General features: G+C 42.4%; 1 protein-coding gene and 1 non-coding gene across 3 annotated transcripts; both read right to left on the bottom strand.

Annotated features, from left to right (window-relative positions):
* Positions 1-329: 329 nt before the first annotated feature.
* Positions 330-26366, bottom strand: LOC143110416 (arf-GAP with SH3 domain, ANK repeat and PH domain-containing protein 2-like). 2 transcript variants are annotated; one of them, XM_076273308.1, is made up of 28 exons: positions 25898-26366; positions 22110-22182; positions 18816-18961; positions 18100-18174; positions 17383-17432; positions 16423-16552; positions 16083-16168; positions 15842-15917; positions 14900-14986; positions 14697-14800; positions 14464-14533; positions 14216-14303; positions 13436-13484; positions 12698-12867; positions 11322-11455; positions 11089-11183; positions 10356-10548; positions 9869-9954; positions 7828-7943; positions 7315-7382; positions 6769-6876; positions 6035-6314; positions 5279-5386; positions 4723-4951; positions 3765-3823; positions 2514-2596; positions 2134-2253; positions 330-1110 (listed from the first exon to the last, which is right to left on the bottom strand). In XM_076273308.1, exons 1-28 carry the CDS (start codon positions 26021-26023, stop codon positions 1036-1038), a joined length of 3084 nt encoding a protein of 1027 aa, XP_076129423.1. In that variant the 5' UTR covers positions 26024-26366; the 3' UTR covers positions 330-1035. The 2 variants fall into 2 exon arrangements, with proteins under 2 accessions (XP_076129423.1, XP_076129424.1); XM_076273309.1 differs by having other exon boundaries at positions 5279-5380.
* LOC143110899 (U1 spliceosomal RNA) lies at positions 17816-17980 on the bottom strand. The gene has a single exon (XR_012984456.1). It is a non-coding gene; the product is annotated as a U1 spliceosomal RNA (small nuclear RNA).
* Positions 26367-27422: the final 1056 nt, after the last annotated feature.

Genomic DNA, 27422 nt, shown 5'->3' with positions numbered 1-27422 from the left:
AAACATAACTCCAATACAATATGGAGGGAATGTACCGACAGCAGTCTGTCAAAAGAGAGTTCCTCTGAATTCCTGTAAGTAGCAGCTCTTTTCCATTTTGATTTTGGAGGGGAGGGGGGCAGCAGCTTCCTATGGCTGTTTTACAAGCAATAAGACCTGCTAAGAGTGCCGTTTGCCCTAGTAAGAGTATGTGCCATCAAAATAATTTTGGAAATGTTATTTTAAGATAAAATAATTTTTTAGGGGGTTTTAAGGGAACCTGAACATCTGCTAATGATGCATTTTGGGAGCTGTAGTGAAATATGTATGACAATCAGTCAAAGTCAATGTTTACTTAAAGAAATGAGTTTAATGATACTGTCCCTGAAGAATACAGGCGATTCACACAAACCAAAATAATTGTCTTTTTAGGTGCAGTTTTTAAGGCAATACAATAATGTACAAATACTACAGTTGCTCTGCAACTTCGGTCAAAATCTCAAAAGTATTCTAAAATGGGAAGTGTTGCAGATAGAAGAACACTATATCAATCAACTGCAAATAAAGGAATATGCCACTGTCCCACTTGTTGACCTGTGTTTGCATCCAAGCTTCTCATGACCAGTATATCAGTACTGATTTACAGATGTTGCCCTGAACGCGTAGGAAAAGACTAGAAACATGACTGTCTACAGGATGTAATATTTAGTGCCATTACAGTGTTTATGCTCATCTTGTTTTAGTCTGCATGTGTCATGGGGGTATAAATATCCATCAGGCTGTCACTTCAATTGAAAGCAGGTGGCCGTTTCTTCGACCAAAGTACCGGTACATAGAAAACAGACATTCTGCTGCTGAACACGTTTTTGTATAAAGTAGAATGATGATCTCTGTAAGATGCCAATTCTTATGGGGAGAGGCAAAATGTCTTATCCTCTGTGAGAAAACAATGGTGTCTTTTGGACATCTCTATCTCTGTTTCTTGTCTTCTCTTTCCCTCTCTCCCACGCTTCCAATCCACGTATAAAATCCTGCGACATTGATACTGTGAGGTGATCACTCCGAGATGACGTGGACGAACGTGACGGGGAATGCTCCTCTGCGGTTGGGGTCCCCGTCAATATGGCCAACCTGAGGGAGAAAAACCTGTAGAGTTCATTTCTATTGCTGTTTATTATTTTGTGTTTTATATCAGACACATTTATTCCATTCTTGCACTGGTAATATCTTTGTATCAAAGTGAATATCTTTGTTCACTTTTTTTCCACTACCTCCATGGCACACACTCTTACCATAACATCTCACTGCATCACTTCCACTTGTGCACACTGTGACACAGTGCCAGTTGCCTGGCTCAAATCTGAAATCTAGTGGAGGATCTAAGATCTTATAATAGTATTTCTATTGATTTTCTTATGTATGTGTGCTTGAGAAATTGAGAGAAAAAAAGGCAGGATCCGTGTCTCGTCACTAATTTGGTTGTGAGTAAGCAATTAAGCAACCCTGTGGGCTATACTACGAATCTCGATTAGTGGGTTAGCGAGGTATGTTGCGCTCAAGGCCAGGGTATGTTGTGACACGAAAGTGGCTCTATTTTAGCGTCGCTGTATCACCATGGTGTCTTATGCTGCCCACCAAACCTGGTCGGGAGCAGGTTATGTGCTAAGTTATAGCTCAAATCGTGTAAAACTACCGCCCACTGAGCAATCAATTATCTTGAAAAACGAAGTTATCTCACGTGTAGGATTCTGTCATATATCTTACAGGTGGACCTCCGCCTCTATAAACATTTTGGATCTCGTATGCGCTTTAATAGTGTTGTGCGTGCAAATATGCCACTATGGACGTGCATACCATACAACATCTGATGAGTAATTGTTTTTTAATATAGACAGTCTTGTGTGTCCTCACATTTCACGATTGGCCAACATCATCCTAACACCGAGAACGCACACAGATCTGAGCTGAAAGCCTAGTTTGACAAACATATCACATAACTGCTATCTTAGGATCATTCAACTTATACCCCTGGCCCTGAGTCGAGGCTTTGTGTAGCCACCCTCGATATGTCTAGATAGCCTATATGTCTAACGTGCTTCGTAGTATACCCCACTGGTAACATACACTCTGTGTTTTGAGTTTGCTCTTACTCACCCACCACTCCTGGTCCTCCTCTCCGTCCACCACGATCACCTCTCCCTCATTGAAAGTGAGCTCGTCAGGATTATCAGCCTTGCAGTTGTAGATGGCTTTTACTCTCCGAGTCTTATGTTTCTGTACACACACACACACACACACACACAGAGGTATGTAAAACTTTGACTAATAATTGATGGTACAGTATATGATTACACGACATAAATGTCATGCGTGGCTGACTGGACAGGATACGTTCCAGAATTAGTGAAGTGAAATTAGTGACCCATACGCTTCCTGCTGAAAGTGCACGTCACACATGTATCCAGCTCTTACCGGTGTGGCAAAGAACTCAGTACAACAGTAACACAAGTGTTAATTTCAGAGGGTGTACTCACTGTGTGGACTTTCCTGGGTTTTGGGGTTGGGGGAGAGGAGGGCAGTGGCTCTGTGTTGGGCGGCTGAGCTGGGATATCCTTGGCTACACACATCAACAGGAGATCACATCAGCAATACAGATGTCACCATTTTGGTTTACAATATTAAATATTGGTTAATATTACAGTTTTTTTCAATCGCTTTGGTGCTTTTCTCACATCACTATTAACATTTGCACAGCAGTTAGTGCATTTCTCAAAACAATTAGTGCAAACTGCAAATCCTAGTGGATAACCTGCAAAAGCACGTCATTTGCTCAAAATGGATAGTCCATTCCTCAAAAGCAAGTATTTATGTCAATGAAACGACCAGTGTCATCAAAATGAGAAGTCTTTACACCATCGTTTATGAACAAGATAGTCAAATGGCTTTGTCATGTTTTCATTACAGTTAGCTCTCAGTGTTTTCCCATGCAAAAAAAGGTCAGAACTCGATGACACTACCTGAAAATGCTCAAGACAGCATTATACAGTACTTGTACAGCCATTTGAAAACTACAGTAAAGTTACAAATTGCTGTAGTATGTATGTATAGTATAGTAAGTATATATACTCTTTTGATCCCGTGAGGGAAATTTGGTCTCTGCATTTATCCCAATCCATGAATTAGTGAAACACACTGCACACAGTGAGGTGAAGCACACACTAATCCTGGCGCAGTGAGCTGCCTGCAACAACAGCGGCGCTCGGGGAGCAGTGAGGGGTTAGGTGCCTTGCTCAAGGGCACTTCAGCCGTGGCCTTGCGCCTGGCTAAGCGCTAACCAGTGAGTACAACACACTGAATATGTACGTTTCATAGTTTTACTGTATATGCTCTTTGCAATTCTACAGCATTGTGACAGAATTTGATAACTAGTTCACCAATTTTGTATGTAATGACTCAAGCAATGAAATTAAGACTATTAGTTGTATTGGGAACGACTATTCAGCATCCATAAGTATAGTTCATTTTGACTGACATGACAAAGCAACTGATACAAAAGCAGTTGCAATTTCTTAAGAGGAAGGAGAAATTGCTACTATGATGTGCACAAATGACTCAATGTTGTGGAGGTTGAACTAATAGTTATGAGAATTTTCATTCAGAAAAGCACCAAAGCGACTGAGAAAAACTGTAATACATTTAGATGTAACAAGTATCAATATAGACGGTTCAGACATGTAATTCACTGTGTGATATGTAATTACTCTAAAATATTTCTTTGTTAATACCTCTGTCTAAAGGTGGGGGACGCCTGGCTGTCCCTTTGGTGACACTGGCATCTAAATTGCTGCAAAAAAACAAAAGCCCAGTTACACTACCTATAGCAAGCATCACAAGAATGTGCTCATATGCAGTTTTCCAGGCAAAGCTTTTCCAATTTAATCCCAATGGCCCATTACTGCAATTCAAAATTGTATCTTTGTATTTAGGTAGAAATAGAAAACCCATTGACTCAAAATGCTTTTACAATGGCAGCTTTTATGCAAGTGGACAATAGACCAAAAAATGAAGAACCAGATAAAACTGAAAACTGTCAGTTTTGTTAGCATTGTGTTTGGAGTCAAACATGCAAACAATAGTTGGGGGTGGGGGCATTGTTAGTTCTTTCAAAGATTGGACTACTTTCCAGAAGGAGGAAGTGGGGATTTCCCATTTCTACTGGTGGTTATACTTTACCACAGCATTGGAGCAGATCCAGCTTTCCATATAACAACATTGAATTGCGTATGGATAGCTGAAACCCTTAGAAAAAGTGAAAGTGACCCGAATTAATTTTATGGAAACTGCTGTTGTTCATGTTTGGAAGTTTATAAATCGAATGTAATCTTTGATATCAAATTGAACAGATATTATTTAAAGTTGGGATGTACAGTACAGTATAAAAGTAAATATAGAAGCTTTATTTATGATTACCCCCTTTCAAACTATGAAGGTTTGTCACTGACAGTGTAATTAACAGTGCGTTTGAGTCAATGGGTTGTCTGTTTTTTTTGTGTTTTGGGTTTTGGTCAGGAATATCTGGAGTTCTACAAATGTACTGTTAGAAAATACAAACAAACCAACCCATGTAAACAACAAATACTAACTTATAAATACAGTTACAGGATGACATAATGTCATGATAATGTAATGAAACCCAAAACAGACAACTTCCAACCACACACACCCATCCATGACCCCACATACCCGCTTGGTGATTTGGGCCCAGAAGCCCGGTGGGCTGGTGGGGGGGGTGGGGTGGGCTTGTAGGGGGGTGCCGGGGGCAGAGTGGGCGCTGGGGGCAAGCGCGGAGCCCCGTGGGGGAGGGAGGGCAGCGGTGGGGCGCCTGGAACAGGAGGCAACGGGGGGATTTTGCCCTTGTTCGCCGTAGCTGTTCTCTTGGAGACGGGAGGAGGTGGAGCCGGCGGAGGAACAACTGTGGGAGCGAGCGAGGGAGAGATTTGGAGAACTTCGATAGATAGATAGATAGATAGAACTATGGGCAATGCCACTTCACATGTCAATGCCAAAGGCCATGCTGAGTAATCCATATTCCACCACGCCCCCTAAAACAACACACCCAACTTCAACTAACAACAAGTAAACGAGTAAAACTATACCCTGTCACAAAAGCCCAGGGTCTAAAATGAAATATAACATATAGATAAAAAATGAAATATCAAATCCTCAAATGCTGTTACTGAGTGCATTTTTCCACTGAGGAGCCATCTGTGAGACTGAGAATGCTCTTGGAGGCCCTCACCATTCATAGGGATGTATGTCTCTGGGTTGTAGGGGTCTGAGGCAGACCTCTGTCTCCCAGTGGACTCCATGGAATTGGGCGTCGAACCTGGAGCTCCTGCTCCTGCTCCTGCAGCCAACCAACAACCAGTCAAACCAACCAACCAGCCATTTAGCAACATACGCATAGAAACACATGAAATAACGCCCAACAACAGCAGCACACTGGAGCACAGCATCTTCCTGGACGTCACATTACTGTTCTTCAGTCAGTCTTGTAATGTTTAGAACAGTGTTTCTCAAAGTGTGGTCCGTAAGCTATCCAAAGTGGTGCACGAGCAGACGTGGTAAAATATAATATAGATGAGTTGTTTGCAATATTGAATCAACTTGTATGTAAATCCAAACAGTTCTGCAACACTGTCTATGTAAGATATGCCCGTTTAAATCATATGAATCCTCTGACACAATAAGCAAAGTGCAAAGACAATAAGCAAGGTGGTTCAGTGAGGAGGCTTATTGTGTAGGCTAATATACTGTTGAAGTAGGTCTACAATTTTTATTTTTTAGCTAGGTGGACCGTGCATTTCTTTTTTATTGGTTAAGTGGTCCTTCGTCTAAAAAAGTTTGAGAAACACTGGTTTAGAACAACATGAAGCTTGCCGTCTCAGAACGAATGATGAATCCATCATTCCATCAATCGATGGTGATGAACCCATCACCTCCACGGTGGCTGGTGTCCAGCTGTGGGCGTTTACCTGAGCGGTGCCTTCCTTACCTTTGGCAGGGTTGCGTGGCGGGAGTGGGGGCACTGGGACCGCTGGGACCGCGAGGCCGCCCGGCAGGCTTGGCGCGCTGGGCGGGGGGGAGGCCAGGTCCAACATGGTGCCGTACGTCTCGTTGGAGACCATGCTGGGGTTGTAGCCTCGCTGGCGCTCCCTGCTGGCCACAAGCGACGCGGCGTCACGGGCCAGACAGGCCATGTTCGGCTGCATGGGGCCGCTTCCCGGGACGAAACAGCTGACTGGGCGTTCCTCTCGCCGGCCCTGAGGGATGGGCTGCAGACCACAAGCAAGTTCAAACGCTTAAAGGTCTAACGCTAAGGCCTTTGAGGTGTAATGTGGGAAAGCGCACACACACATCTATATACGGTATTCCAACAGGCGCCGGATAATAAAGGAAATCCAAAAACGGTCTTCTTTGCTCCCAAAAGTGATTCAATTGTACAATTACATCACCTTTGGGAGCAAGGAAAGTGTTTGAGGTGCACATTGTGAACCAATGTGAACCATTTACACCGTGAAACAAGTTCACAGCTGTCTGAGAATCGAGGAAGAATTGATCTCTATTCCTCCATCTTTGGCCATTGTTTCCCTCTGATAAACACAGTGGACTACTGTATACTATGGTGTGGAGGACTACTGTATACTATGGTTGGAAGTGCAAGTGAAATGGAGCGGTGTTGTTAGTGTTGTTGTTTCTATTTGTGTTCTACTCCGCCTGGCGCCTCACCTTCTCCTCCATCTCCTCGTCGCTCTCGTCCAGGTCGTTGTTGTGGAGCCTCCACTCATACTCCACGTGCACGTGGACGTTAAACTTGCCTGTCTGTACCTGTGTCAGCTGTCAATCACAGTAGAGGGAAAAAATAGGTCGTCAGATTGGGGGGGGTGGGGGAGGGGGGTAGGTTGAGGTCAGTGTTGACAGCGAGGATGACAGAGGTAAAAGGCTTCTGCATCACTTTTGCTGGCTGAGCAACTGATATACCCCTCACTGTCCATGCAATCAACACACAGTAGTCAACATGATATGCCACTTTCATAACCTTCCAATGTAACAGACTAGTGCCTTACAGCAACAATATATGACAAAGAATTCTTCCTCATGTCCACCATTCTCACAGCTCTAGTCTCCTAATACCAGTTTATGTGATACTGCTGACCCTGCAGCATTTGCAGCACTCGACTGCTGCACTCCACTCCCAGCACTCTTCTGAGGAGAAGTAGATAGATAGATAGATAGATAGATAGATAGATACTTTATTGATCCCCAAGTACCTACCAGCTCCTCACACTGAGTGTGTCTGAGACGCCTGGCCAGGTCCAGAGGAGTCTCCCCTGCTTCATTGGCTAAACGAGCAGAAGAGATTGCAGTCGTGAGTTCATTCAATTAGATTAGATTCAACTTTATTGTCATTGTGCAGAGTACAAGTACAGAGACAATGAAATGCAGTTTGTGTCTAACCAGAAGTGCAAAAAAGCAGAAAAGTGCAATGTGATATAAAAAGTAGTTGGTGCATTGACAGGACAAAAGATATAGTGCAGCGTAGACAGTAGTATACAGTTGTTTTCAGAAGAGTAGTATAACTTAAATATAAGTATATTAGCAGTAACTATAAACAATAATGCTATACTGCTTGTTTTCATAGAATTTCGATCTGTTAGCGGATGTTCTTCTCCGTTAATGCAGTCTGACACTGCATTGACACTGCTTAGTGAACACTCCTCTCTGTTTGACTTTGTTGGAGTTCATCATCATTATGGTTTACTTCTCAACACTCAGATGTCTGTCTACCTGTAGCGACAGAAGCCTTCCCCCTTAGCAGCAGTTTCAGACATTCACTGTTGTCCGTCAGGCAGCAGTAGTGCAGAGCTGTGCTCCCTTTGCCTGTCTGCTTGTCCAGGCTTACACTGCACAAAACACATACAAACATCCACAATAAAAACACACACAAACATCCATATTAAAGACACATAAAAATATCCATATTACAAACACATACAAACACCCATATTAAAAACACATACAAATATCCATATTACAAACACATACAAACACCCATATTAAAAATATACAAACACCCTAAAAACACAAATATCCACATTAAATCACATACAAATATCCATATTTAAAACACACACAAACACCCATATTAAAAACACACACAAACATCCATATTTAAAACACACACAAACATCCATATTTAAAACACACACAAACATCCATATTACATACAAACATCCATATTACAAACACATACATACATCCGTATTAAAAAACACATACAAACAAATTCATAAACCCAGAACAGCGCAGACAGTACTCAACTTACAGCACAGTTTAAACATGAGCATGATCTAGAATGTTGTATATGACAATGTGTGTGCACTGCAGACCCATACAGTAGGGCTGGGCGATATATCGGTATTACGACTACGACCGATATATTTTTGAAAACGATATGTAGTTGAGACAATATCGTAATACCGGTATTATGTCAAATAATGGGCCATTTTATCAAAGCCACTTGCTCTTCTGTGTTCAGACCATAGACGTTCAGACTATTCAGATAGCCGCAGCTCTGCTCAACTGCGCCCCTGGTGTGCACGTTCTCCCTCGCAGCACTACAAACTTTCAAACATGACGGACACTGAGTCAGATTTTGTTTACCTTGATCAGAGGTTGGTGCTGATGCCTATTCCGTCAGCATATCAACGGCTAGACCGAGAATTCTCGTTATGAAATCAAAATTCCACTGGAGCTCCAAGCGGTTTTGTACACGCAGATTTAAGTTACAACACTGTTTAGCAGCTACAGCTCTTCGACTCACGGTAAAATGTCATTTTTGGTACATAGCCTAGCTAATTTAAATACACTGATGAATGCTTGCGTTTAGCGGCAGTAGCAGATCTAAAGTCCTCAGGGAGACAACCTAAACGCTGATTTTATTAAGAGGATATGCACGCGACTCGCAAGCAGTTAGGGCATAACTTTTTATGATTCCTGAAACCCCATTCAATCGTGCATAGGGATTTTTCTTACGAACCGGAACATGCAAAAATGAACGCATACAAAACGACGGTAGCGTCTATCACACTCTTGATGAGTGACTCAGTTACGTTGTTTAAGTAGGCTAATTTTTTAAAACTTTTTTTGTTGTTGATATGTCTAGGCCATCATAGTCTACATTTGCTTGTCATCTAGGCCCTATCAAACCCTTACAGGTAAAAAAAACTGCATTGTGTGACAAAACTGCAGGTTTTTTCAATATTGTTGTGCCCAAAATAGCCTATTGCATTGTGCAATACAATGTAGGCCTGCGTTGTCAGTCAGGGTCAACTTTTGGTCTTTTGTTATTTGCGCAGCTTTATCAGAGCAACTGTAGCCTATGCCTATTGTAGGCCTATGTTATTGTTTACACTTTTTTGCACAGCTCTGTTAGAGCAGTCTGAAATTAATATAATTAAAACTGGCTGTGTTGTCATAATTGTTGTGTTGAGTGAATATGTGAAGCACTTCGCTCTTTCTGTTTGAAATATCAATATCGTATCGATATCGTATATCGCCAATCAGCCCCAAAATATCGGGATATCAGTTTTGGTCCATATCGCCCAGCCCTACCATACAGTGCATAACCCCAGTGCCAAAATATACTAGCAGTGCAATAAAATCTCATGGCTGTCAACAGCAGACCAAAGGTTCATTCAAAGTTCTGTTATCATTTCATATCGACTTCATTTCCCTCGCATATATCCTCCATTCTTTCCTTGTCACAGTAATGCATAATGTTAAACCCTCCTCATACACATGACCCTTTTTGGCTGCCGTAGTTTACCTGTTCTGTGCCAGGAAGTCCACGATGTGGAGGGAGTTCCTGTCCACCGTCCGCACGGCCAAGTGCAGGGCCGTCTCGCCAGGCTCCTGGAGGGTCAGGGGAGAGATTCCATAACAAGGGGCAAATAGAAGGCTGTTCAGTCAGTTTCAAATGCATCGATGCGGTGTGTGTGTGTGTGTGTATCATTGCAGCTGTGAAAACTGATTAGAACTCAATCCCCTATTCTTTTCACCAAAATAATTCTCCATGTTTTACCTCAAGAGCAGACACACTGTGCTTCATATGAACTCTTTGTTACACTTAAAATACTAGCTCAGACATTTACAGGAAACCATCCAAAGTCCCTTTGTAACCCAGTGGGTACAATTTCACCCAAAAGGCCATAGCTAAACATAAATGTATAACATTCCAGCAGATGATGCAAACCTGGCCCCTACCCAGCCCAGATATGGAGTCATCAACGGTGTGGGATGGGGTTCTCACTCACATGCTCATGTTGGCCTGGGGGGATGGCCTCCATTAGGTCCACTCCCTCAGCGAAGACCTGTAGCAGGGTGAGGATATCGCGGATCCGCACGGCCTCCCGCAGGGCGTGCTGTCTGGACGTGGCGTCGGCGAATTTGCGCTGAGCGAATCGCTTCTCCGTGTACTTGGCGGTGATGTAGTCTTTCCTTGTCTGCCTGCGTGCCACAATAGAAGAGCAAATAACATTCACATGACATTTTTACAATCCAGTGTGCCATCTGTGGTATGATTAAAAACCAACATATTTCCATTCAGAAACAAATATAAGTAATACGTTTACAAATTGCAACACGTACACAGGGCCACAGACATGAAAGTAGTAGGCCTACAGTACATTGTTCATAGCTAAATATAAGGTACTTATTCCTTTTATGAATAGATAATATGCATTAAAATCCATTTTTCATGCATAACTACTATGTCTATACTAGTAGACATCAGGGTTGTGCACAATTCGAATTGCAATTCTGCTTCCTGTTTGCTACCTCAATTGAAATGCAAGTGAAATTCAAGAATTGAATTGGAATTTAAGAGCCAGTTTCAATTCAATTCTGGAATTTTGCACAAGCCTGGTAGACATAAATAGTATAGCCTACAGACCAGGAATAAAGCATAATAAATGCATTGTAGACTATTCAAATTGTAATGCCGACTTCAAATGAAATATTATGAGTGTGGCTTGTCATGTCACTCACATGTCACTGGAGGGCTTGGGTTTCGAGACATCTTCTGCTGACAGATTAGCCTCCATGACCTCGTTGAAGACAGCATTCCCAATATTCTTAGCCAGCTGAGGGGTGGCCAGAGTAGTTTGTTACAAAAAACAGCTTTACTAGCAGTGCAGGACTCTTTAGGTGATTTCCCACACTGATAATGAAATTTATGAAAAAATTCCACAAAGATTTTACAAGCATGATTCTAGTCTTACCAAGAGTTCCGAGGTCCCAAGGACGTCTAATGTCAGAGACTGGATTCTGGAGTAGTGGACCCCCATCTCCCGATGAATTCCAGAACATTCAATACAGATTAACACTCCAAGATTGGTGGAGAGCCAGGTTGGATCTTAGGGGAATACATCAATACAGGTCAATACATCAAGTCCCAGACTGAATTGATACTTTGCAGCATTAATAACCGGACTTAACACCCTTAACACCTTAGTATATTCTCACCTAAGTGCTAAATCCTCATGAGCATCAAAATAAACTTTAGAAATAAAGGATAGCTCTCAGAGTTCTTTTTTACACTTTTTTAATCGCCCCACAGACGTCCCTTCTTCAGCGTAATTATGGCGATTTCACCTTTGACACCCGAAAGGAGTGTCAGGTACTTTAAGGAACAGGTACTTTAAGCACGCCTACTGGGTGTCAAATGGCATATAGAAAAAACAATCTTCTAGAGGTTCGAAGGAGAAAGGCTTCAGAGTAACGGAAAAGAAAAGTGCAACACTGCTTGCTCCGGTTTATTTATAAACCAACGTTTTGGTCAGTCAGACTTTCATCAGAGTAACTCTGTAGAAAGCACAGCATATTTATAATGAGCTCGAAGCAGGAAGTGGTGACCCACTGAGTAACCTTGTTAACTATCTGAAATATTAGTCAGGACACCCAACTTGCTGTTTCCTGCTACTGCTTGTTATAAATAAACTTTCTTTTATGTTACTCTGAAGTTGTCCTGCACAAAAGAAGCACCTGTACCAGTATAATCTATCAAGGTGTTGCAGTTTCCTCTCTATCTTAGGGGGAGAAAGGCTGAGAGACAAACAGACATATTTACCCTGAAAAACTTTACCCTGAAACTGAATCTGAACTGACACTGAAACGCTTCTGAGACACAAACAAACATCCAGGGAAGGTCCTGCTATTATATCATCACCTCTTCATTTAACCTTCATTAACAAGCAGCCCAACTCACGATTGAGTCATGACAGGCTAGTTACGGTATCCTCTCGCTGGAAAAACCCCGTCGAACCTGCCTGTCAACACTAATGGCTACAGTCTGATGAGACAATGAGACAAATCAAACACAACGTCTATTTCCCCAGGGGGCCTTGTGGCTTGAAATAGAAACAAAACAACACACCATCATTCACTATGGCCTCTGGCTGTTGATAATAACAGGTGTGTTACCATTTCCCTTCATGCTTATTAATTTGACTGACGCTTTTATCCAAATCGACCTACGTCAATTATTACAAAGGCATCCCCCGAACAACACCCATAACTATCATTATTCTCTAGCAGTTGACCTAGGAAACCAAAACAGTGTTGTTTTCTTCCTGGTAAACCCTGAAGAGTTTCTCACCGGCCGCTCCGCAGTCACAACATTCGTTGTTGCCGCTCATCCTTTTGACCTCCTCAACGATGGCGCGGGTCAGCTCTTGGACGATGTTGTTCTCGCCACTCTCCTCAGGGTCACCTTTGAAAGCGTTGTTCAAAGCCTCTTCCTTACTGTTCTGTAGCACTGAGATCCAACTACAGACACAAAACAATCATAATGTCCATCAATCAATCCATCTATGAAATCAATCAATCATTGTATCATGAAACCATCATTTGTTTGATCATTGTCTGTTTTCACAGTTTCATTGATCATTTCATTATCAATATCTATGACAGGAAGCATATGATTATGTCAGAATTTGACATGTCAGTGTCATATGGTGATAAACAGGTGAACTACCAGATCCCTGTCTCCATCTTATTATAGCATCATAAGAGGTCAACAGTGTTATCATATTATTATTATTACTAGAGTTTATTTGATAGGTACAGATGCAGTATACACATAACTGAAAACAGCTATCTGATGCAAGTATCATGGTGTTTATAGCTAATGCTAATTTATGACACTTGTCCCTAGAAGGGTTTTTATGACTGTATGCAGTAAAAACAGATAGATAAAACAAGTATGCTTTTAAAAAGAAAGAAAAAAAGAACAAAAGAAAGAAAAAAGAAACACACAATGCAAATGGTAAAAAACAGAACACAGAATATAGAACATAGAACACATGCTCTATGAACATGATTCAAGGCCACTTACATCTGACACTCTCCCTCATCCTCTGCCTGGAAGTGATATGTTCTGTCATCTGGGTGACAAACGAGAGGAGAGAACAACAGTGTTAAAGGTTGTATCAGCGATTGCAGGCCCAAAAAAGGCCCAAACATAAATGATCACATTCATCTAATCTTCCCTAACGATCCGCTAGCTGCCCGCCCCATAAGCAGGCCGTCAAAAAAATGCGTCTCTATAGGCAGCCTAGGCTCTGAGATCTGCACACAAAAACAATTGCTAACAACAAGTGTCTTAAAGGCAAAATAAAGTGTTCCAACCAATAACCGACAAGATTGCATTCAGGAGAGTTTCAATTGCACGGGAAGGTGGGGGAAAAAGTAGCGAGCTAGCTCTCTGTTTTGTTTGAACGTCAACAGAAGTGACGTTACCCCGCCATCGCTGATACAACCTTTAACTAAATAGCAGACCTAATACAGAAATTGATGGGAAACATCATGGAAGTATCATCGTTGGACTTCATATGCTTCTTCTGCTTCACAGACATTGATACGGGTCCAGCCACCTGATATTTTACCAGAGAAGCAGCTTCACTCTGACTAGGCTTGTGTGGAAGCTTTGGTAATCCATGTTTCTTTGGTGAAGTAGACCTCTGAAGATCGCCTACATAAAATCTTTGCCCATATAAGGAGATCAGGGTACTTGCGATTTTTCTTATGGCATCATATGGCATCTTTGGCTCCTTTTTGTAAGTGAACTTCAGAGGTCTATGGCTGGGTGAAATATGTGTAAAGAAGGGAATCTCACGTGAGATTAGGTCAAAGCTCTTCTTCTCATCTGGGTTGTGCTTCACCTGACAGGTCAGCAGGTTCAATTTGGCGGGTGGGCTGTTTGCCTACATTAGAATGGTTGATTAAAAAAACATGTGATAAGATTAAGGAAGCTAGGTGCATAAAGGTGTGAGATGGTATATTATAGATCAACAGATAAATCAGATAGATGGGTGAGAGAAGCTAGAGAATGCATAGTACTCCTCACTTTGAATGTGTTCTTACCGTTCCGTGAGATATGGTGAGGAACCCGTTCCGCACCGAACATTTCCTCTTCTGCCAGACCCTTCGCAGACTGGACAACAAGCAGCCGATTAGTGAGAGAACTGATCAGTGTGTGCGTGTTTGTGTGTGTGTGTGTGTGTGTGTGTGTGTGCATATGTGTGTGTGTGCATATGTGTGTAATGGCAATGGATACCACACAGTTATAACTCATGATTCAACAAAGGCCCACCTACCCTTCACTTCTCTTGTACAGCATTCCAGAACGTTCCGTCCCATGGGCTTTGTTCCCCTGGAGCTGATGAAGACTGTAGCCAGGATTCTGTTTGGATTGGGCATCCTGGTAAAAGAGCCAACCCGATAACATAAGTGAACAACTGGAAACATTTTAGAAAGACATTACTCATTTTTCCAACGTCTTCTGAAAAACGCCGCTCACCTCCTTTGCATCTGCCTGCAGGGAGGACTTGAGTGCGTCCCGGAGCTGTGCCAACTGTTTCCTCTCCCCATCCTGGCCCTGCTTCATCTGTCACAGAGCAAATCACAAGATACACATTCACACATGCTGTGGTGCACACCTTCTGGCATGGCAAGAACGGCTCGCTCTACAAGCCAAAAAGAAGAAGCAGAAGAAGCCATGGCAATGGCTGAGATTTAATTTTTGTTCCCATAGAACACTGTGAATTTACTTCTTGCTTGCTGGGACCCTCAGACAACGATAGTTTTAATGCCTATCACTGCCTGCCTAACACATGATCTGCAAAGAAAGTATAGAAGAACAACATAGACACTCCACTATGCATAATATGCATATTCTTTGACTCCTTGACTACTTTGATATTTTCACTACTTCCACAGGGAGAACCCATGCACTTCTTGGCACCCTTCAGTTCCCTTATCTGTGTTGGCAAAGCCTGCTGGGTCGACCGCAGACTAATTTCAGACTGTTTTCCACATGAGGTTTTAGAGTGAGTACTATATATGGCCATGAGTAGACTCTGTACTTTCAAAAGGCCATTTACTATAGCATCTCTCCTCAGCATCTCTCCAAGTCTCCTATGATCTCCTCTGACATAAAACAAAATCCAATCAAAAAGGACATACCAATTTAATTCCACTGCATTCCTTGTGACTATACTGTGAATTTGTTTATTAAGAACCCTTTTTACAAGTAAAGGATTCTGCAAAAGGTCATGTTGTAAATGTAAATGTAAATCAGGTCTATAGGCCAAGTATACTGTTTCCTCTACCAATCCTGGCTCTACTTAATCTGTCACAGAGCAAATCATAAGTTGTTGTCATTAGCCCTAACAGCTTATAAAAAAATCCCATTGACATTGTTGCTCTTTTTAGCATTGAACAATACGATCACCCGACTTACTGCTGAAAGGTCTGTAGAGAGTTTCTCCATGGTAGGTTTGAGGCTCTCCACCACCTTCAGACCATCTTGGAAGAAGCTGTGACATTAAAGATAAATATTCTCACTGTAATTACACTTATGAGGTGCAATTATACATCATAAATGACCAATAAGCATTCCCTAATAAAACACAATAATGAAGACATACAGTATAAGAGGATGGAAACAGTATAAAATGATGGAAAGGAACACTGTGGCTTACTTGCACTGAGCATGGAAATACTTGATAAGGTTCTGGAGAAGATCCACACCTTTCTTCACTTTGATTTCATTCACTTTGAGAAGATACTGAGATACAGACAAAACAAATAGCAAATGGCAACATAAGGAACTGTATCATTGTGGTTTATAGTTAAATACTTTCCCTTTTTCACTTCATGACTGTATCATTGGGGGGTAGCTAAGGTTATACTTTTTGGCAATGGTGTCTAATGGTGCTATCTCCCACACCCTACTATGGTTCATTGACACAGAAGGAAATCAATCAGCAGGGCAATTCTGCCCCTAGTGGCTGGAAGCTGTACTGCAGGCTTGATCAGTACCTCGCACATCTGCAATTGGAAAAGGCGTCTCTCCTTTTCCATTTCCTCGGCGATCTCTCCTCCGCTGAACTCCGTTCGGATCATCCCGTGCTGCTTTGCATGCTCCCGTTTCTCCTTCTCAATCTTGTTGCTATGTGAGGGGTTGGAGGGTCAAACTTCATGTTGAGATGTTGAAAGTCAAGAGCTACACAATAGCTGTTTTAAGGACCCTCTTTTGAACAATATCCAACAGAGTGGCTTTAAACCTCTCTGATTTTCTATGGCAACATTACAGTTTTCAACATGAGTCAATAAAGCACAGAGCACATTCCTGAAACATGAAGTCATAGGTCAAGCCACTTCACATTCCTACACACATAAAAGAGGCTAAACATGCATCTGAGACTCAGCCAACTATCGGCTTCTTGTTTTGAAACCCTGTGGATAAAAGGGAAGTCAGAGACCGAAACAAAGCCCTTATTTAAATCCCGCTGACGGTCAGAATGAGTGTTTACACAAGGCCTGGCCCTCTACCTGATAACCGTGGACTTGTTATAGTGCCACTACAATCATCCAAGAGGGTCTAGGTAAAGGTGTGAGTGAGTGTGCTTTTTCTGAGTGTGCTTTTTCCATTTCATTAGACTAATTAAAGTAAGCTTTAGCTAGGGGACAAAAGCATTTTGTAGAACTCAAATGAGTCACATTGCTATTAGGTAACATACAGCATACAGTATAAATCTAACTTACTACATGATGGTGTTTCCTTAGTTAAACCATATGAATTGCTTGTTCTAGTCTAATGCACTGAACAGTAAACACTACACTGGCAACTACCGTAGTCTTTAAACTGAAGTATAAACCACCATCAGCTAATTTGCCTTGTCAATAGACTCTGAACTGAAACTTGTCTAGACCAAAGTGTTTGACTGCTCGCTGTACAAGCCAAGAAGAAGAAGCAGAAGAAAAACCATTATGTCTTACAGTTTTGTATCGTAGTCCTTCCAGGCTTTATCGAAAGGCTTTTTCAAGTCCTGTGAAAACCACATATAAAAAGAGACCATAAATATTACATGGAGCCAGAAGCAGGGGGGTGATAAATAAGAACATAAGAGGTTAAGTATAAGTATATATACTTTTTTGATCCCGTGAGGGAAATTTGGTCTCTGCATTTAACCCAATCGGTGAATTAGTGAAACACAAACGGCACACAGTGAACACACAGTGAGGTGAAGCACACACTAATCCCGGCGCAGTGAGCTGCCTGCTTCAACGGCAGCGCTCGGGGAGCAGTGAGGGGTTAGGTGCCTTGCTCAAGGCCACTTCAGCCGCAGCCCACTGGTCGGGGCTCGAACCGGCAACCCTCCGGTTACAAGTCCAGAGTGCTAACCAGTGGGCCACGGCTGCCCCCTAATATCAGGGGAGAGCGCGAACGCAGTCCCCCACTACCACAAATTATGCAGTCGAGATTCCCACATTTGGGGAATTCGTTCGGGTCAGCTACCGCTGAAGTGCAATGGCAGAGCCTCGCCAAAGGTGAACCACCTTCTTGATCATGGTATCTCCCCTGCCAGGTAAGTAAGGTTGTATTTAGCCATGTACATAAGGTGTGTGCTTGAACTATTTCACTATTCATTTGTCCTGAAAATAACATGAGATGATGAGAGGAAAACAAGCGAAACACACAGCTAAGCCACATACCCCCTTCACGCCCTTCAAGTCTCCCTTAAGCAGACTGTCCAAGGGGAACGTGATGATGTTGTTCATATTCTGCAGCTGCAAACAGAGAAAGGCATAGACTGTGACTTCAGCTGACAAAGCACCCCATGCTTTCCTTCACCATGCTTGAATATGCAATATCAGACGGAAGCAAACATGCTAGCATGAAGTCTAAAAACGGTAGACTTCCTCACCACTATGCTACATTAAAGGCTTGGGTGAGATTACACCCCAGCCCCTTGGCTCTCCTCACTAAACTATAAAAATAAACTTTGAGGTTGGTAATATAAACCTCACAGTCTAAAACAGACCTCAGCTACCACAGTTAAATACATAGTGACAGGAAGATTACAAAGCCTTTTGCTCAGTAGGTAAAGCACATAGCACATTTATGTAAAATGGAAAAACAAGATCCCTATTTTTTTGCATGTTGCATTGTGCTCAGGACAAATTAGCAGGTTCTTGAATGATCAAATAGCCTCATCCAACAACAAGCTCTTTTGTCCTAAGAGCTCTCTGCTAGGCATCTTTGACGACAATGAAAGATATACAAGAATCTGGAGAAGTGATAATAGGTAAGATCTAGAGATACAAACCATGTGAGACATAACAAGTGAAAGCAAACGGCCAATGGAGAGAGAAAATGAGAACAAGGGGGTGAAATGAGAAGTGAAGTTCAGCCAACAGTAACCTCATACCAGGTTTTTGAAGAGGGCGGTGAGCTCTTTTGTGAACACAGCAAACTTGAGGAAGGCCGAACCGACATCGGGGTCATCCCTGTACACACAGTTCTCCCCAAACTTCTCCAGCGCCTGGATATACTGCTCCTCATTCTCCACATGTGCTGCAACGACACACAACCACACAGTGGCATTAGGAGCTTTGTGTCAACTAGGAGAGACACTGGATCAAGCAGCACACTAACAAAGACCTGCAGGAGAGATGAAGTGATAGACTAATACATGTAGTAATGTGTAGAAATAGATGTAGTAATATAACCTCACGTTTCTTGAATTTCCCCTGGGGATCAATAAAGTATCTATCTATCTATCTATCTATCTATCTATCTATCTATCTCTATCTTTCCATCCACACAACTGCATCAGATAACATCTATTGCATCTTTACACCAAGTTTACTTACTTTATATTTCATTGTGTGAGCACAGCACAGAATCTGTTGTCAGTTTGTGTGTGTGTTTGCTTTGGAAATTAACAACCTTAGTCTTCCTAGCGCCGATCATAGCCACAGTCAGACCATACTCTTAGATAGGACAATATTTAAGGAATTGTGGAAAACGTATTTTGGGTGACGGGTGTCTACAAAACATCAACACTATTTAAATTTAGAATATGAGCTAAGAGGCTGGTCAGATGAGTATCATGTGGCCACTTCTGCACTGAATATTTGTGAGAAAACAGGCCATCTAAAAAAAACATGAAGTAAAGTAAAAATAGGAAATCGTTCACTATGACCACCTCATCCTGTAATAAAACGAATGGAAATTCTGTGACGCTCGGACCATTGTTTACCTCAGGGCTAAAACTGTGCTTGAACAAACAGCAAAGGGCATAAAACGATAAACCACAATGGCCACACATCCACCTACACACCACAAGCCCTCGTTGCAAAATCTTTCACTAATGCCCCAGGGCACTTTCTAATCTGTGGAATGTGTAAATTGTTCTGCTAGCACTAGGCTGCTCAGGGTCAAAGCTTAAGGGACCGCGACCTAGTAACCCAGCCAGAACACAAAGGGTCTGGCTGTGGAGAACCACAGGAGAGCACATTAAAAACTGGAACTGAAACTAGAGGACAGTTGCGCCAGAGCGTGATGGGAGTCACAAGATAAACAGAAGCCTGCAGCATGGCAGCAATCTTGCATACTGTACATAGACTACACGTGGGACATTTGTTTCAGTACAAGCATCTCCACAACCTAAAAGCTTTGAACATTGGAGATTAGACATACACAAGCACTATGACTTCCCACTACCTAGACAGGCCAAAAAAGGAAAGCAACTTGTTCACTTGTTGTTACAGTTGTAGGCTACATTATTAGCTTAGCCTGGGGTGTCATTACACACATTGAGTGTAGGACTTTAGTCAGCTGCCTGTGTACAGATGTGTCAAAAACGTGCAGTGTCTGGTCCCCCCTCTCTTGGAGTGATAAGTGAACACAGCATTTACAACAGATTTGCAGGTGTATACAGAGTAGTTACTCGTCATTTCCTGAGAATGACGTGTGTAAATAGCTGGCTTGAGGCTGATGAACCTTGTTCTGGATTACAGTGGAAGGCCCCAAGGGCTTTGGCCAGACCGTAGTGGGATTTAGGAGAAAAGAAAAAAAGATAAATAAAAAAAGATAATAAAAGAAAGAGAGAGAGAGAGAGAGAGAGAACGCAAGGTAAGAAGGGAAGGTGTAGGAGATAACTGACAGAGTTGGAGGTGAGTCGAGTAGAATAGATGAAAGCTAGCTGACTAGACGCTGAGAGCAGCAGAGATGTGAGGAGAGAGGCCTGTCCAGACACGTCCTCTTGCGGGTTGGTAGAATGAGCGGAATGTGGAGTGACCGTTTTTCTCGGTCTCCTCCTTCCCTTTTTACCTGTGTTCTGTCTCTACAGACCCCGTCTATTTCATGGACATTCTTCTCTCTCCTGATTATCTCTCAATATCTCCTGAAATGTATTGAAGTCACACAATTCTCCTAGAGCAGTCAAAAAATCATTAGTCGCAACTCCATTAGTAGAGTGAGTGAACCACTGCCAAGATCACTTCGAGGGATTGGGAATTAGATTGGCTGCATTGAGCTATTTTTAATAGTGAAAGTACGGCTCGGTGTCAAAGGGGATTTGTAAGTGGATAAACGTAATAGATCATTGTGAAGGTACTTTACAGAAAACGTGTTCAACAGTGCAAACCAATAATGAAGTTGTTCTATGCATAAGTTGTTGTATGCATAGTTTCTCCCATTTCAGCTGCTGAAGCTTTTAACTTGTTCAGGTGCCTTGGTGGCCTCCCCCACCATTATTCTTCTCGAATGGTGATTCACTTTGTGGTGACGGCCTGCTCTAGGCAACATTTGCACATTTGCCATATTCCTTACATTCCTTAATGATAGACTTCACTGAACTCCAAGGGATGTTCAGTGACTTCCAAATGTTTTTGTATTTGAGATGTTCTGAGTGTTAGTCTTCATGGTGGAATTATAGCCAGGAGTACTGATCGACCAGTGATTGGACCTTCTAGACACAGGTGTCTTTATATTACTTTACTATATACACATTCACTGTACTCAGGCAATCTCCATTTCACTAATTGTAAGACAATTAGCACCAATTGGCTGGACCGCTGTGGATTTAGGTCAGTCACTTCAAGGGGGGTGAATATATACGCAATTGCTTGTTTTGCATGATATATTTTTTATTAATTAACATTTCTTTGTAGAAAAGTAGGGTGTGAATACTTTTAATAGGCACTGTAGATACTATTCCATTTTTTTGATATTCTTATTATTGTATTCTGAGTCTGTTATTCAGTCTGTAACTGTTATGATAAAAAATATATAATTTTCAAAGAAGAAAAAGTCTCTAAATTAGATGAAATTAGATGGCAACACTATTCTGCATCTAAAGCAGCATTGTAATACTGTAACACATCTTACAGCACTTGCTGCTTTCAAGAAAACATATACAGTATACTGTTTACTGTATACTGTTTTTGTGACAGGCAAACTAGCTGGCTGCCTGGCTTACTGACTCAGCGACAGTCTGTATTGCTCACAGACTGGTTAACCAATTCAGATGACTGGTGCCCCTTTTGGACCCAAAACAGTGACTCAAAATGGAGTATTCAGCATCCTAATAATGCTGTGTGTGTGTGTGTGTGTGTGTGTGTGTGTGTGTGTGTGTGTGTGTGTGTGTGTGTGTGTGTGTGATTCCATCACATTGAGTCTGGTAAGTGGTGAAGCAGAGTCATTTCCTGGCACTTACCCAGACCAGAGCTGCTGATGGACTTGACTGACTTCTTGATCTTGTGCAGAACACCTCGGTCCACATCCAAAGCCTGACAGGACGACAGACGGACAGAGAGAGAGAGAAAACAAAGACACATCATCACTGAAAGATAACAGAGGGGAAAAGATGAAACTGACTTGGATATGATAATATATGACAATGATATATACTTCCATAACAGTCCCTCATATTCAAAATAATCTGTGTAATGGTAAAAATAGGTGACAGGTCTGTTAGAGGGTGCATAAAATACCCACAAACAAATTATTTCCCATAACATATGACGTGTGATCACTTTAAAACAACATCCAGGCATCCACCCACTCATACACGCAGACACACACAAACAGTCTATTCTCTGTCTCACTGGCACTCCCACCTCTATAGACCCACCGCTCTGTCAAAAACCCTCTCTAATCTTCTCCCGTATTATGATTCACTGTATGGGAATTCTCTCTATCAGGGGATTTAACTTTTTGCTTGCTAGCTCTAACGTTACCGTGCCCTACGGTCGCTGTTTCCACAGCAACAAAGTTGGCACAGCACCAGGGCAACCCCAACAGCGGCCATAACCCCAGCCACAGGCTGGCCTGGCATGCCACGCTGCTCGCAGCTACTATCAAAACACGGCCAGGCGGGGTGGGGCGCCCAGTCAGTTACCGTGGAAACAACTGCATGGGAAAAGCCCAGCTGTTGTTCCCTCTGATAAGTCCTCAGTGACTTCCCACACAGACTAAAGTTAGTGCCATTCTCTCTCATCCACTACAAAGAGGAAATGGAGTAAGACATGGCCAGCTTGGAGCTATTATTGACCAAATGTGATGTAATGTAATGTAATTGATAACATGCACATGTTTTCCAATGATGACATTTCCAAAACTTCTTTCTTCCCACACCTGTTGTGCATGTGACTTTACAGTGTGTGAACCAAGGTGTGAACTGTGTGGGCTGTGCACATCCTTGTACATCATCAATCGCACCAAAACACATTTCACTTGACGAATGCAGAGGTGCTTAACTGTTAACTGCACTGTTTCCATTTCATTTTCCTGTGGAACGAATGTGGAACTCCTCACTGTGGAACTCTCCCAAACACACACCCAACAGCTGTGTGAACATATGTCTTAGAAGTACACAGTCCAGAATAAAACAGAACAGCATAAAACAAAACTGTTTTTACAGAAAACAGCTTAATGATATGTCCGTTTTTCAGTCTCTCGCATAGTCATTGAATCCTTCATCTGGTCATTCTGTTATTCTGATAAATCAGTCATCTAATCTCAGATACACAGCAGTGTTGGGAAGAACTGATAGAAAGGCTAGATAGGCAGGGCTATGAAATCACACCCTTTTACCCATGTGCAGCATGAATAAATCAGACTCGCTATCTGTCACCTGCTTCCTGCATGTCTGTGTCAAACAGACGGACAGTATTTTGAGACTGGACGTCCACTTACCTTCTGTTTGTTCAAGAGCAGATCTCTATCAGTGATTGTCACAACTGACATCATTAGTGACTGAATGATTCACTGACAGTGTGAGAGACTGATAATCTGACAAACTAATCAAACTGACTTGCAGGACCAAGGTCCCATGTGTTGTTGATATGGGATAGGAGCTTTTTCTACATTGAAAGAGCTATGAAAACACAGACACAGACTTCAAAACAACTCTCACAGGGGATAAATGGGCCATCTGAAAATTGATGTGGTCTCCATTATGACAAAGAAAAAGGTCAATGCAGACAAACAGTAACAGATAGAGAAAGAGACAGAAAGGGAGACGGAGAGAGAGAGAGAGAGAAAAAGAGGGAGAGACAAAGATACATTGAGAGAGAAACAGTGTGAGACAATCATACAGGTTGGGACAGGAACCCTACAGTCAGTGCAGAGGTACAGGCTGAGACAAGAGTGAAGGAACGGACTGCCAGAGAGCATGCTGGGAAACCTGCCGACCCTTGCCCGGAGGAGCTATCCCACAATTCCCATGTTCTGCTCAGATTAAAGGGAGGGAGGGAGGGAGAGAGAGAAAGAGAGAGAGAGAGAGAGAGAGAGAGCTTCAAAGGCAGGCCTCAGCAGGAAGCCAAAGAGACAGCTGAGCTGACCGTAGGACTGGAAGTGGGAGTTCCTGCTGGGGTTTAAGTATCCACTAGGTATTTGTGTGCACATTTGTGTGTTTGAGTGTTATAAGTCAAAGAAAGAGAGAGAGAGGGGGGGAGAAAGAGAGAGAGAGAGAGAGAGAGAGACTGCAAATACATGTTTTATGTGTCTGTGGTTGGAACATGCACTGAGTAGGAAAAACAGCTATCAGCTATGATACTCCTTCATCATAAGATAATAAGTGATGTATGTGTTTGGGTGTGACTGTGTGTGTGTGACTCTGTGTGTGTGTGTGTGTGTGTGAGAAAGAGAGAGTGAGAGAGAGAGAGAGAATGATGATACTGGTGATGCTAAGCAGCAGCTTGTCATGTGACAAGGTCCAAAGCCACATCATTCCCAGTCTCTGTGTCATGTCTGTCAAGCCCACACCACACAGCTCTGTCTCTCTGTTTACACAGAGGGTGTGCTGGGCAGAGAGCTCACAACAAACTGCCTGGTGCATGGCTTAGCAGCCTGACCCGTCTGCAACCAGATATATGACTGCTTTACATCTAAATGACCACATTTTATTATTATAACGGGACTTCCTTGTGTGTGTGTGTGTGTGTGTGTGTGTGTGTGTGTGGGGGGGGGGGGGGGTGTTGAGACAGATCTGTGTTGATGTTGTAATACTTCAGGCAGAGCTGCAAAGAAAAAAAGCATAAGGCATTCTTAGGGCATCTGAAGTCAGTTGATTCCAGTGGTCACTTCCTTTACCCTCAGGTCACTTAACACAAAGAGAATGCCAACATGCCCAACCATGTCCTGATGGCCAGGATGCCTGGCTGCCCCTCAAGTAAACTTAAGCTGTTAATCCTACTCCTGACTAATATAAATAAGCAGTAGTTTAATATTAACAATATTTTACCACTTCATGAAAGTGTTGTTTTTGCACAAGTTCACTTAACACCATATGGTGTTATCCGAGTTGTACTTTGGACTTAAAGTGCCCTACAGTTTCTTACACACAATGACTGGAAGTGCAGAAGTGAATCCGGCAGATCTAAGCGAAACCCTTTTCTGTGCTTGGAGTGGATAGCTGTTTTGGTCCGACTCAAGACCATCACGCAAAAAATTCCAGCACTTACGCATGTACAGTTTCAACAGCTGCTACTTTAAACGCACAACTATAGTGAGTGAGATTAATAAACATGATATTTTTCGGAACTATCCATTTACAGTAATGGCGCCTGGACATGTATAGACTCGCAGTAGTGTTCTATCAACGTTTCACACCCGTTGCTCAAAACTGGAGATCTTCGCCGAGTATGCCAATCCAGTTTGAAACGTAAACGAATTTGAGAACAGACTGATTCAAGAACAGATGGATTGATGGATTACCACAATTGAGCAGTTCGTGCTTTATCCAAAGAGTTTACCTAAAGGGCGAGGGATACACCTCAAAAAGTGAATGATGAGGGTCAAAGTTTTAATTTCACAAGCAGGAAGTAATGCAGTCACAGCTGATTGCAAGCCATTCCTGAACGGGATTGCTTAAGACAGTTAAACAGACAGACATGCCTGCTTTCAGCGTGGACGCACCCAGCCGCACCCCAGATACAACTCTTTCCCATGGGTGTCAGTGAGCTTTCACATAGTAGCCTACGCTACACGAAACTAACTCACCTCTTCCAAAGCGGTCACCGTGTTCCGACAGTTGGTCATCCGAGTAGTGAAAATTGAGGTTGTGGGGGCTTTATAATCCTCATTGGTTATGTCCATAAACTCCACGACGGAGACCCGGTCAGACATGTTGAAGCCTTATAGGTATGGGTCCGGTTCCGAGACTGGATGATGGCAAGAGTATCCAATCGTAGCCAGCGGTGACCTGGTAGCCAGATCCCGAGGTGTTCCACAATGTTATCTCAGGTTAGACATTCCAGCAGAGACGCATGACCCTCTCGCTGTGCGCAATGAGACAAATCTGCACTCCGATTGTCTTACACAAAAAATAAATAGTCTAAGTAAGCTAAGCGAAACTAACAACAATCGCCAGGCAGATTATGGCAAAAGCTTCCAGAATAATGCAGTTCACCCGACTTCAGCCTAGGTGATTGTGCTATTCAGTTTGAGAAGTAGCGTAGTTTAGTCTACTTCTGCCACTGTCAACTCGTAAGTGCTGAATTGGATTCCACGGGACTAGGGAGAAGACAGCTCAGCCAATAGGAGGCCTTGAACGATCGATACGTGAGTAATATACCTTGTGATGGCCTAGCATTTCAGAGAAACAGCACCAAGCCATTACCAACAAGAAAATGTAATTTTGTATTTAGGCTACATTCACTTGCTGTTATTATCTCCTTTACGCATGGACATTAAGGATAAAATCTCTGCAACACCGAATGGCACAGGATCTCCATTGGGGAAAGGGGCTGATATTGTAGGCCCATTTATTTTATGCTACATTGGAACAAAACTTTGCTTTGCAGTATTTGAATTATTTAGGTCTGGTAGTTTCTACAAACCGAGGTTGGGCATTATTAATATAAAATATTTTTTTTTATCTTAACGTCAACATTAAATAAAACTCTATGATATAATTTGCATGAAGTAGACTACTTGGTCTGTTGTAGTGTATGTTTTGCGGCAACAGTCAAAGGCACACAATGACACAATAATGACATCTAGTGATGGAAAATGGAAGCGTATCTTACTAACTTGTAAATATACCCTTGTTCCTGCGTTTATGGCATAGCCTACAATAATTTATAGATTTATGGTGATATGACACATAGCTACAGACAGCAGAGATTACCTCGAGGAAGACAAGCAGTTTGCCTGCACAGGCGATTTACAGAATTAAGACATCCAAGATAAGTGATAAAACGAGGTTTGACATAGCATTGTCTGGTCATCCTAGCTCAACTCGTTTCACTAATGCCAATTCAGGATGAGTAGGAGCGACTATGTCAAGCCAGGATGTGTGCGCGTTCTCGTTTCTGCTCCAAAGTGCCCACGGTTGGAATAAAAAAGATGCGAAAATTGCGTCATTCACACAAAGTGAACAACCGCTTTTTGATACAGACTAACAATGAAGTAAAGTTGTCCTTCTTGGAATGGGGAATCATGGCTATTCCTGTAAAACAGCAGGAGTAGGCGTGGTAGACCAACTGAATGCAAATTTATGTATGCATCCATGTGTGAGTCCTTC

Source organism: Alosa pseudoharengus, unplaced genomic scaffold (assembly GCF_046254945.1).
Source record: "Alosa pseudoharengus isolate Yale_2024_CS ecotype anadromous, Long Island Sound unplaced genomic scaffold, YU_APseudo_1.1 YU_APseudo_1.1_scf_7, whole genome shotgun sequence".
NCBI classification, from domain to species: Eukaryota; Metazoa; Chordata; class Actinopteri; order Clupeiformes; family Clupeidae; genus Alosa; species Alosa pseudoharengus.
The sequence above is the reverse complement of the archived record's forward strand: the minus strand, read 5'-3'. Positions and strand labels throughout refer to the sequence as shown.

Bases quoted from the DNA above. Each gene is read 5' to 3' on its own strand.
- LOC143110416 (XM_076273308.1), bottom strand. From the start codon at position 26,023: ATGTCTGACCGGGTCTCCGTCGTGGAGTTTATGGACATAACCAATGAG. The intron at 18,962-22,109 runs GTAAGTGCCAGG...GTGTCGTTGCAG, and splicing joins CATCAGCAGCTCTGGTCTGG to CACATGTGGAGAATGAGGAG. The intron at 16,169-16,422 runs GTACTGATCAAG...TCTGTATCTCAG, and splicing joins TCCAATTGCAGATGTGCGAG to TATCTTCTCAAAGTGAATGA.